At 45.2% G+C, this 12108-nt stretch overlaps 1 protein-coding gene across 3 annotated transcripts in view; it reads left to right on the top strand.

Moving 5' to 3' along the window:
- Nucleotides 1–12108, top strand: part of CCDC85A (coiled-coil domain containing 85A) — a 72947-nt gene that overhangs the window by 49675 nt on the left and 11164 nt on the right. For 2 of the 3 annotated variants that reach the window (XM_071445790.1, XM_071445854.1), the window contains exon 3: nucleotides 5639–5715. The exons of the other annotated variant lie outside the window; for it this stretch is intronic. In XM_071445790.1, the coding sequence (XP_071301891.1) occupies nucleotides 5639–5715 (77 nt within the window). The remainder of the gene's footprint in view (nucleotides 1–5638; nucleotides 5716–12108) is intronic. 3 annotated transcript variants of the gene reach the window in all.

The following is a 12108-nucleotide window of genomic DNA, read 5'->3' as shown; positions in this document are numbered from 1 at the left end:
GATTATTTAGTTGTCACTGCAGTGTGCTGGGTGTGGATTTGAATGACCAAAATCTGATTTGATGTGCAATTATTCAATTCCTGCCAGCACAGTGCAGGAGTCTCAAAGGTATTTTCCAACCTAGTTAATTCTGTGATTCTGGAAGAGCAGCATAACAAATGGAGTTTGTTGAAGTTGGATGTACCTCAGCCAAACTCTTGTTGCCACACATCAAAGTATCCCTGAACCCAACATGCTGAATCCTTTGCCCAGGTAGATTGTTGGAATGAGTTTCCCTCATTTATACCCTGAGTGTTTAAAAATGTGCCTTGAGAAGTGGCTCCCAAGGATTCTGGATGCCTCCTTTAGGAGGTGAGTACCAAAGCAGGAAGTGCTGCTGGTAACAGAACCCAGGGGAATTTTGCATTATCACCAAGTCATGACTTTCCATTTTCTGGCCATGAGGATGTGAGGACTGCTTCAGAGCAGCCTTCTGTCCAGCTCTTGGCTCTCCCTTTCTGTCTTTCCCTCAAGTATTCCCCTGTTAGATAAAATCCCTTCCACCTGCCATACTGAGCTTGTTACTCCAGCTCCTATGAACAAGCAGAAAAGTTGATTGAACCTCTGGGTTTTTGTCTTCTGTGGGATTCTCCTTTTCTAGAGATCTAATAAGTGTGTAGAGGATCTCAGACTTTAAAATGTTCTCCAGTGCAGTCCCACAGCTGCCTGTGAGTTGTAAGCCTCAAAAAAAACCAAACCAAAACAAAAAAACGCAAAAAACTAAAAAACCAAAACAAACCCAGAAAGAAAAAGGAAAATATCAGAATTTAACATGACATCCTCCCCATTCCGAAACAGCAGAGGATAATCTGGCTTAAAGAATATTATGAATTCCTTGCTAGACTGAGACCAGGCACAGTCATATAAAAATGGATAAATCCAGTGCACAAATATGCCTTTGGCAGCAATGTAAGTGTCTGATAAAGTTTGACATAACCCCAAAATATCTCCTTGCTTCAAGAGTGTGGATGTCAAAAGAAAAGGAGATCAGCTCTGTAAATATTGATGTTCTCTTACAACATGTTAGAGTGACAGATGTGGAGAGAGGGTGAATTGTCACTGAATTTCCCTAAGAGCAAGATATTTCTGTGTCTCTAATAATTCAGAAATAGTTTTATTTCAGCCCTGGAATGAAGCACCACCTTGATCGTGTTCTCAGAGATGTTAAGAGCATAGGAAGCTCAAGGAGGGGAGCTCATTTGGTAGTAACCTATTCCTGAGAATGGGAATTTTTCCAAATTATTCCATCCTTAGCAATGCCTCACAAAGGGAGATGGGAAGGAATGGAAATCTTCTAACCAAGGGGCCCACAGGGGTCAAATCTGGCAGTAATGACATGAGCCAGTGACTGACCTGTTTGCACAGGATGTTCCAGAGCACAAGGGATGGATCATACAGGTCTTCTCATAAACTCTTTGAGTGCAACTTTTGTTTGGTTGGTCTTTTTAAAGTTTGGTGACTGTTTCACTTTCACTGTGCTTTCAGTTTCTCTGTCTGCTATGTCCTTAGCTGACTTTTCTGCTCATTTTTCCTCTAAGCTCATACCATCCCAGCATAAATATATTAACAGATCCTGAAATATATATGTGTCTAGTCTGTGTGTCAAGAAGGCTCACATACATTAGGATTTGCTTGCTCAAGCCTTTGGTAGATGACCTAATTTTCCCTTTTAATCAGATTACAAGAGGAGATTTAAGTAACTGTTTCACACTTTAGGAGGGTTAGGAGACCCAGAGATTCCAGACCAAATCCTCAGCTGGCATTGGGAAGTTGAGAACTGAGGCAGAGTTGTGTGATTTGAAGAAGCAGGGATCTCTGCTCTGGACTCCCAACAGAGAAGTGAAGGAGTAAAACTAGTAAGAGGCAGATGTTGCCAAGAGGTGTGTGTTATCTTGTTATCTGAGGAGATAAGGAATGCTCAGCCAGGAAATCACAGAAGGCCTGGTGTGACCGTATTCACAGGGGTCCCAGGATGAGGGAAGAGATGAGGATCTGACTCCATGTTTCAGAAGGCTGATTTATTATTTTATGATATATATTATATTAAAACTATACTAAAAGAATAGAAGGAAGGATTTCAGCAGAAGGCTGGCTAAGAATAGAAAAGGAATGATAACAAAGGCTTGTGACTGACTGAGACAGTCCGAGCCAGCTGACTGTGATTGGCCATTAAGTAGAAACAACCACATGAGACCAATCCCAGATGCACCTGTTGCATTCCACAGCAGCAGATAACCATTGCTTACATTTTGTTCTTGAGGCTTCTCAGGAGAAAAAAATCCTAAGGAAAGAATTTTTCATAAAATGTGTCTGTGACAGCCTGGAGCTGAAGAGAATCCAGAGAGGAGCTCACAGGGAGGGAACTGGTGGGCACAGCTGGGCAGTTGGACTGGAGCATGAAGTCCAAGCCCACACTGACACAGCAGTGAACCTGTAACCAAGGAATTTAGAGCTCCTGGTCCAGCCCTCTGACATAATGAGTGCTAAGGAGCCATCTCATATGGAAAACAGCAGAGGGGAGGGTTGGGATGTGCTGGGGGCTGTTGCCTGTGCTAATGTGATGTGAGGGAGCTCCTGCAGCCCTTCCCAGGAGTGCCTGTGCTGGGAAGGAGCTGATTTGGTGGGAGGGTCCCTGTCGTTGGCAGTTAATTGAATGAGCTGTTCATCTCCTAAGTGCTCATCTGAGCCGGGCTCAGCGCTCTCCAGAGATGCACCCATCACTAACTATGAAAATCCTCAGGCAGCCGAGCCTGCAGAACCTCAGATTACCTCTTCCTCTTTTATTGCACAAGGCTATTTTTAATCCAGTGCCTGGCTGGGCATTAATCATCTTTGACAAATTACTGTTTGTTGTCTTCATGTTGTGTAAATTCCCATGCATATTTTAGCCTATTGCAGCCTTGTAAGAGCAGTAAGTGACACCTTATTTCCCTTATTTTACGGGCAGGCTGCATTAGTGTTGAGCTATCAGAGGAAATTCATGCCCAAATTCATCTGTCAGTTTAAACCAGTGAACAGCTGTGCTGTCAATGCAGCTTTGAAGGGCTGTATCAGGCATCAGCAATGCCCCAATACCCATGGATTCCATACCATCAATCATCAATTTTGCTAATTACATGGCAATGTGAGTACCAATGTGTGATGGGAATTGACATCTCAGAGGAATTTGAATGGCTCTCTGAGTCAGGAATGAGTACATGCAGAATTCCACCTACACCCAAAGAGGTGCAGGAGTCACAGCAGTTTTTCTGCACCTTTTTTCTTTTTTTTCTTACACCTGAGTGCTGCATTCCTAGACATGTCTCCCTCTTAGATCCAGGACTTGAAGAGCAGCACTTCTAAGTGACCCAGGAAATGTCTGATGGTAAAGCTCGTGGGGGCTTTTAGTGCCGGATCAGGGATCTCCTCTTCTTATGTCAGGTTCTTGGGAGCAGACTGGGAGTGTCTCACATTCTTCACAAGGCACCAAATGTTGCCCTTGTGGAGGTCAGTGAGTGCCTGGTGAGCAGAGCAAGCAGGGTTTGCTCTCTGTGCAGTCCTGAGGGCAGAGCAGGGCACTGGGAGCGTGTCCCTGGGGCAGAGGAGGACACGCTGTGAGCTGCTCTGTGCCCTGGCTGGTCCTGCTGTCAACCAGCTGGGGACCTCCCAGGCCCTGGGGACACGCAGCTGCTTCCAGCACAGCCCCAGCTGTGGCAGCACGGCCTGGTGGAGCTGGGGTGGAGCCCAGGAGCTGCTGTGCTGCTGGGGAGGCTGCATGTGCACCAGAGCCCTACAAGGGTGTTGTGAGGGGTGCCCCTGACCCAGCGGCCTGCACAGCACCCTCTACTCTCCCTGGGCTCTGCAGTGCTGACCTGGTGGGATAATGCATTATCTGCGTGGGATAGTGCATTATCCATGTGGGATGGTGCATTATCCATGTGGGACAGTGCATTGTCCATGTGGGATAGTGCATTATCCATGTGGGATAGCGCATTATCCATGTGGGATAGTGCATTATCCATATAGGACAGTGCATTATCCATGTGGGACAGTGCATTGTCCATGTGGGATAGTGCATTGTCCATGTGGGATGGTGCATTATCCATGTGGGACAGTGCATTGTCCATGTGGGATAGTGCATTATCCATGTAGGATAGTGCATTATTATCCATGTGGGATGGTGCATTGTCCATGTGGGATAGTGCATTATCCATGTGGGATAGTGCATTATTCCATGTGGGATGATGCATTATCCATGTAGGACAGTGCATTGTCCATGTGGGATAGTGCATTGTCCATGTGGGATAGTGCATTATCCATGTAGGATAGTGCATTATTATCCATGTGGGATGGTGCATTGTCCATGTGGGATAGTGCATTATCCATGTGGGATAGTGCATTATTCCATGTGGGATGATGCATTATCCATGTAGGACAGTGCATTGTCCATGTGGGATAGTGCATTATTCCATGTGGGATGATGCATTATCCATGTGGGACGGTGCATTATCCATGTAGGACAGTGCATTGTCCATGTGGGATAGTGCATTATCCATGTGGGATGGTGCATTATCCATGTGGGACAGTGCATTGTCCATGTGGGATAGTGCATTATCCATGTGGGATAGCGCATTATCCATGTGGGATAGTGCATTATCCATATAGGACAGTGCATTATCCATGTGGGACAGTGCATTGTCCATGTGGGATAGTGCATTGTCCATGTGGGACGGTGCATTATCCATGTGGGATAGAGCATTATTCCATGTGGGATAGTGCATTATCCATGTAGGACAGTGCATTGTCCATGTGGGATAGTGCATTATTCCATGTGGGACAGTGCATTATCCATGTTGGATAGTGCATTATCCATGTGGGACAGTGCATTGTCCATGTGAGATGGTGCATTGTCCATGTGGAGCATTTCCAGGTGGGGATGGGTTGGAAAACTGTGTTGTCTTTCTGTGAGATTCCTTGGGTAGAGTAAAAGCAGGGCAACCCTGACAAAGGCAAGAAAATGACGAGAAGGACACCATCTTATCAGAAGGCTAATTAATTACTTTATTATTCTATATTATATTACACTATATTACACTGAATCTGCCAAGCACTCAACTCAACTGCCCAGAATCTCGTGACAGTCCCAACACACACACACACATGGATTCAATTGGTCAGTGGATCAAAACACTCACACCAGAATCCAGTTACCAATTCCCTTCAGGTAAACAATCTTCCACAATGCTTTCCACTTGTGAACAACAAGAGGAGCAGCAATTGAGATAAGAATTGTTTTTTCTTTCTCTGAGGTTCAGAGAATGTGAATCCTAGAAACAGCCTTGGGAAGTTGTACCTTGCTTTTCTCTGTGAAGAGAAATGCAGCTATACCTTGGGTCTGAGAAAGGACCACCTTAAAGTGCAGAGTCACAAGCAGCAAGGAATTGATCAGTTCCAGGGTCAGTGGTGTTTGCTCTGCCCTGGCAGGAGCAGAGTGGGATGTTCCATGGATATTTGAGAGAGGCAGTCTGCTGTGAGTACAAGTGAGAGTGTGGCACAGGCTCTGGCGAACACGAGCAGATCTCTGTGGGTAATACGAGTTTTTTTCTGTTTGATTTTTTAGAATCAACCTTGTCCTATGTTAGGCAGCTGGAGGCCAGAGTAAGACAGCTGGAGGAGGAAAATCGGATGCTGCCCCAGGTGGGTGCCAGCCCCGCGGGAGTGCCGGGCTGCAGAGGGACCAGCAGCCCTGTCCTTCCTGCCTTCCAACACTCACACACCCAGAGGCTCCCACATCTGTTTGCTCATCCTGCTGTGTTCCACTAGGGGGTTCATTTAAGGCTCTGACAATGCTTTCATTAATTATTTTTCTTTTGCAGGCTTTGATACTTTGTTAAGAAAAAATTTCCTGGAAACGGCTACTTCTAATTAATTAATTAATTAATGGGTTGGGAATCACAGGGAACTGACCCTTTGCATTCTGCTTTTATTCCAAGAGGTTCTTGTTAAAATATCAACTACTTTTTATAGTTAACAAAAATATTTTGCTCTGAAACACAAACATTATAAGTGATAATTGGGTTATATTATTTTTAATGCTTGAAGGACTATATTAGCTACATTAATGCAAGGCTGAAACGCAATTGAATAAATAACCAAATATGGTCTTAAAGGTTTTCCTAACATGTTTCTAAGAATGAAAAACTTAAAAGTCTGGTACAAATGAATCAAAGACACTTGTAATCCTGATATATGCACATACTTACTAGAATGTATTTCTATTATATTTCATTAAATAATCCTTAGGAAAATCCATCAGGTCTTCAAATGAAGTTGCCCACTGGAAAAGAAGTTGGATTTTGTTTAAATTGAACACTGGTCTTTGGTCTGACGAAGAAAAGTATATTTTGTTGGACTTAGTGCCATTGTTTGACTGTAAAATCCAAGGTAACAGTGATGTAGTAAGAAGTAAAATGCACTGGCTCAGATTTATTGCCCTTTTTCCTGAGGCAGATTTTAGGTAAAGTGTGGTGGATTTTCCCCTCACCTTTCATGTGACAGTTGGAAGGGCCTCTACAGCTGTTTGCTTGGTGACCTTGGGCACTTTTCTTCTCTCTACCCTAATTTTTGGATCTGGAAAAGAAGGACAGCAAGAAATGCCTGCTCACTAACATGTAAACCGTTTTCAGTAGGAAAGACAAAGGTTGATCCTCAGTGATAACGAATATTATTTTCTTTTCAAGAATGGTTTTCAGGGCAAATGTTAACAAACCCACCCAAAAATACTGTGTGGTTTGTCTTGGGTCTGGAACAGCACTGGGACATAAATTGTGCAGAACATTCTTCATGGGCCAAATCTTTAGAAGTGTCTGTGTGTTTAATGTTTGATTTGTCTGGGTTTGAGGTGCTGAGGCAGAACCCACAAAAAGCATTCCCAAATCTGACCAAAGCCTGGAATACCCACCCTGTGTGCATTGGGTTCAGTGAAAATATCTTGGCAGGGGTGCCAAACCAGAGAAAATTCCCTGTAAAAACAGCCTGGCACCTAAGCCTGAAGCTGTTGTAAAAATATTGAAACAAAATATGCTGAGGGTAGGGGTTTAAAAGGGAAGAGTGAGGCAAGCAAGCCTGGAAGCTATTTTTGTTTTCAAATAGCCAGGTCAGTTTGTCTTATGTGTGTTTTGTTGGCACAAGGATCTGTGGTAGAGTTCTGAAAAATCTCCTCCTATCTCTGGTTACTTCATTCTGAGTCTTAATGAGTGGCAAGAGTTCACATTTCCTGGCATATTTTACTCTTCCTCCTGGTTGAAGTCATGGCTTTGGGGAGAGGAAGGAAGTGTAGACACCGAGCTGATTCTAACTTTGCTCTCATCACCTCGGTGTTACATTTGCCCGAGTTTGTTTTGGGGGTTTGTTATTCCTGTGGGTCCCACCTAGAACGTGCTCACCTCAGTGTGATCAGGCCCTGTCACAAAGACAAGGCTGCAGGATGGAAATGCATAAACTCCTGGCACTAGTTTGATCCCATTTAATGGGAGGAATGGGAGTTTGTTGGGCATGAAGCCAAGCCAAGTGCTTTTGACAAATAAACTGAAAATCTACAACAAGCTCAGCAACTGATAAAGGTTTTTGGCACAGCCCTAACTCATTTACAGTGTCCTGCCTTAAAATTTCAGGACTGCCTCCATGAGAGATGCTTTTTGGATAGTCCCTCTCTGATGAGGTGCTGGAGCACTGGGAGGGTTTGGGAATTGCAGGATTGCACTTAGGAGATAGGTGAGAACTCACAGCCATGAGTGTGACACCTCTGCTGTCTCTGCTGAAGAGCCCTGGCCTTGTCTCAGGCTTTATTCTCTCCTCCTGCCACACTTTTCTTCTTTTTCCTCTCTGCTTTCAATATCCTTTCTTCTCCCCCTTTTCTGCTTATGTGCCACTGACAGAAATGCACTGACACATTTGTCGACACCTCTCCAGACAAATCATTCTGTTCCTCTGTCACTTAGATGTGGTTCTTTTCCAATTTCTTTTGCTTTGCTTGTCTTCCTCCATATGTATTAGTTTTCTTTTCAAAACCCCACAGACCTCTAATGTAAAGGTTTTATTAATATTTAGTGGCAAGGGCATTTCCAAAGCAAATGGTTTTAAGTGCTGCCACCACTGTTCAAACGGAATCTGAGTTTCAGCTCACTCTGCTGTACCAAAGGGCTGCTTTGTCAGGGGAATTGCAGTACCACCACTGAGTCAACATTTTAGTTTGGTCAGGTAATAGGAAAGGTATAAAAATGGGAATATTCACTTAAGCCTGTTAATGGCTCTTGCTGTGCTGCACAGTGGTTGAGAAGGTGGCTCAGAGCATAGGAGGGGATTTCAGAGTTACAGAGAGTTGTAAGTTGCAGGTTTGGTGAGAGCTGTTCTTTTGCTGTTGTTGTTCTGTTTTCCTTCTCTCCAACAACAAGATATGATCCAGACCCTTTCAGTTTCTGGCCACAAACAGGACTTTTGAGCAAGAAAGCAGATACTTCCCAAGATTTATGGCACACAGCTGGCTCTTTTGTTGGGAATGCCAGACTGTACTGAGGGGTGAGCATCTTGCCCTGGTGCTCCTCAAACACTGCTGTGGGCAAGGCTGTATGCCAGCAGGGCCTGGGGGCTGCAGGGCTTGGGCAAGAACGTTTCTGCTTTGCTGGGTGGAGTTCAGGCCAGAGCAGTTCCCTGTGGGCTGGGGCAGGAGCAGCACATGGGCTCTGGCAGTGCCTTCTGCTGACTCAAAGCACACCTGGAACTTCAGCACCACTGGGATCAGGCTGTGCAGCTGCCATGGAAAAGGGAAAATGCAGCATCAGCAGTGCTCTAACCACCTACAGCGTGCTGAGCCTGGCTGGAGGCCAGGTGCCCACCAAAGCTGCTCCATCACTCCCTTCCTCAACTGGGCAGGGGGAGCAAACACAGCAGAAGCCTCATGGGTTGAGATAAGGACAGGGACAGGTCACTCCCCTGTTACTGTCATGGGCAGAACAGACTTGGCCTGGAGAGTTTAATTCATTACCACTCTAATCAGAGCAGGATAATAAGGAATAGAAACTAAATCTTAAAACACTTTCCCCTCAGCCCTCCCTTTTTCCCTGGCTCAGCTTTACTCCTGATTTTCTCTGTCTCCTCCCCATCAGCAGTGCAGGGTGGATAGGGCATTTTTTCTTCCTTAAATGTGTATCTCATGTGCACTGAGCTGCAGGGCTGGGAACTGGGAAGCCATCCCGAAGGCCTCCCCATTACTAAAACCCTATATCTTCCCCTACCACTAAAATCACACCAGGACATAACACCTATACTGCTGCAATGAAGATGCTCAGAGATAATCAATAAAACATGTAGGGATCAAAGATTGGATTTGGATCCCAGCTGCAGCTCCCTGGGCTGTGACAGCCCTGTTATGTCAGGAGTAACTTCAGAGGCCTGGAAAGAGGAATGTCCTTCCAGGCTTGCTGTGGTGCATGACTGCTCCCTGTGCCTTATGCTTGGGGAAGCCAGAGAGCAGGGCCTGGCATCCACATGTCAATTAGCTGAAGATATCCCTGAGTTTTTGTTGGGATGGTATTTCAGGGCTGATCAGCTCAGTTGAAATGCTCTGGCAATGTGGACATCTGTCATACAATGACAGTGGATGCATTTGCAAAAGACAAACTTGGCAAGTCACCCAATTTAAATTGCTTCACTTCTTATTTGTTTCACGGGAGGAGGAGGAGGAGACTTTTCCCCTTCCAGCTCTTTGTCCTTGTAATTCAGCTTTCCCTTTCAGTGAAGGGGAGGGTGCTGCAGACAAAGTGGGGCTGGAGCTGGGCTGCAGGGAGTGAGCTCCTGGCTCCCTCAGCACAGGAGCAGGAGCCAGTGCTGGGCTGGGCTGAACTGGAGCCCTTTGCTCCCTCTCACTTGGGCTCTGCTGCCTCTGTTTCCTCACTCTTGCCTTTCCAAGGTTTCTGGTCCTTTTCCATCTCTTTTTGCTGTATTTCTTTCACTTGCATTGTCCTTCAGGCCCTTTTTTGGGGGGTTTGCATCTTTGTTAATCCATTCCAGTCCTGGTCTGTTAAACTGGAAAATGGCAGGCATGACTCTTAGGCCTAAACACGTTAGTTTATTTTTACCTCTTCCAACATTTCCATTTCCTTCTTTCTTCCCCCTTCCATTAGATTATCACATTTAATTTCAACCCATTTCCAAATCTTTCCAAAACCTTTCGCTGAGGTCTGTGTTTTTTATTTTCCCTTTTCATGATATTTTTAAATTATAAATCTAATTAGAAGATGGGAACTGTTTGATTAGTGTTTGTCTCCTCCCTTCCTTAGCATGTAGAATAGGGAATCCTTCAACCAAAATGTAATTAAAAGCCATTGAACAAACTGATGTCTCCTAATCAAATATTTGCTGAAAGAAAGTGAATCAAGAGCATCCACCCACCCAGTTCCTTCATGTGCTCCCATCCCCAGTGTAAATTAACTGGCCATTAATAAAGGGCTCCAGTTGCCAGTGCTGAGGTTCTGGGCAGAGCCTTTATCTCAGGCTGTCCATTGTGCTTGACAGGGGAGGGCTGGAAGACAAGAGCTCATGAGCTTCAAGCTACCAAGACACAAATTCAAGAAAAACTTGGTGTACAGAGAGTTGCAGCTCTCAGAGGACAGATAGTGCTTTTTTCCAGTTATAACTCAAAAGGCCTGGAATTACTTTGTCCTCAGGATTTTCTAGCAGACTCTACAGAATCTTCTAGACTTTACAGGTGTGGCCTCCAAGGTTTGGAACTGCCACAGCCCAGAATGTTTTTCTCTTGCCTGCTCATTATCAAAGGAGGTTTCTGAAGGGCCTGCTGGAAATGGCTGTTTCTGAGGGGGTGAAGCCAGCAATGGTTTTGGCCACTCCAAAATCTGAGTGTGCCTCCAAGCACAAACTGTGAGAGTGTGTGGATTTTGGCAGCAGGTTCCTGCTGAGGTCTTTGAGGACAGGTGAAAAACTGCAGCATTTGAAGATTATGTATTTTAATTGACAGGAATGTTCCCTGAAAAAAAGTCACTGTTTTCTTTAGTGTGTTATTAATGCAGCAGAGCAACATGCTGCAGTTATTGCTTCCCGGTTTTCCTTTCTCCTGCCTGTTTGAAACAAGCTGACAAACACAGTCTGTGTTTGCTTTAAGCTGTACAGGGAAATTGAGGGCTGGAGAAATCAGGAAAAAAAGCTTTGAAAATCAGGTAGTAATTGACCTGGTGTGGCAGCTCCCCAGCAGGAAGGATCTGTTCCCAGTAAAGCACTTGCCTGTGGAATAAGAGGCTGCTGCACAATGAGGTAGGGCTTGGATGGTGAGTGCACAGAGCAGTGCCCAGCAGGCAGGAAACTCCTGCTCTCTTGGAAGCTTTCATGAGGTGGCTGTGAGTGTCCTTGGGGCAGCCATGGACTCCTTTTCCCTTCCTGCCTCTCCCTGCATGCCAGGCACCTCTGCAGGGGCTGGCACATGGACTGAGCTGGACACTGGGCTGGGCACTACAGTGGCTTTCATTCACGACTGTCCTTTTCAACAATACAGATTGAAAAAATGAAGCTTTCCACTGACTTATGTAGAAAGGCTTATGATTAATTCTCTCCATCACAAAATCCCCTGTTTTACACAGGGGGCTTTATTCTGACCCTGGCCAGGGTACAGTGCAGGGTTTGTGGGAAAATGGCCTGAGTAATAACATTTTGCAGTTAGTGTGAGTGAAATGCTAAATTTCCATTCATCTGGGCTTTTTGTTAGGTGATATTACAGGGCTGAGTCAGATTTCCTGTTCTTTCAATTCACTAGAGTCACGTTTTGGCATTAGATATTTTGTAGGTTTACTTCTAGCAGCAAATGGATCTGTGCATTCAGGGATCCTGATCCTTATGGGAAGCCATACACAGGATGTGGTGTGGGTTTTACCTGCTCTCTGCAGTGGGATGACCTGCACACAGATCCCTGCAGGCTCAGGAGAGGCACAAGGGCTGGCCAGGGCCTGTAGGGAAGGCTGGTTGTGTGGAATGAGCAAAAAAGTCAATTATTTCTCAGGTGCTGATGTTGTACAACACTGTTTG

The sequence above is a fragment of the Agelaius tricolor genome, unplaced genomic scaffold (assembly GCF_023055355.1).
Source record: "Agelaius tricolor isolate 1412-34295 unplaced genomic scaffold, bAgeTri1.0.p SCAF_1, whole genome shotgun sequence".
Lineage (NCBI taxonomy): Eukaryota > Metazoa > Chordata > Aves > Passeriformes > Icteridae > Agelaius > Agelaius tricolor.
Note: the sequence above shows the minus strand (reverse complement) of the source record. Positions and strands in the feature narration are given on the sequence as shown.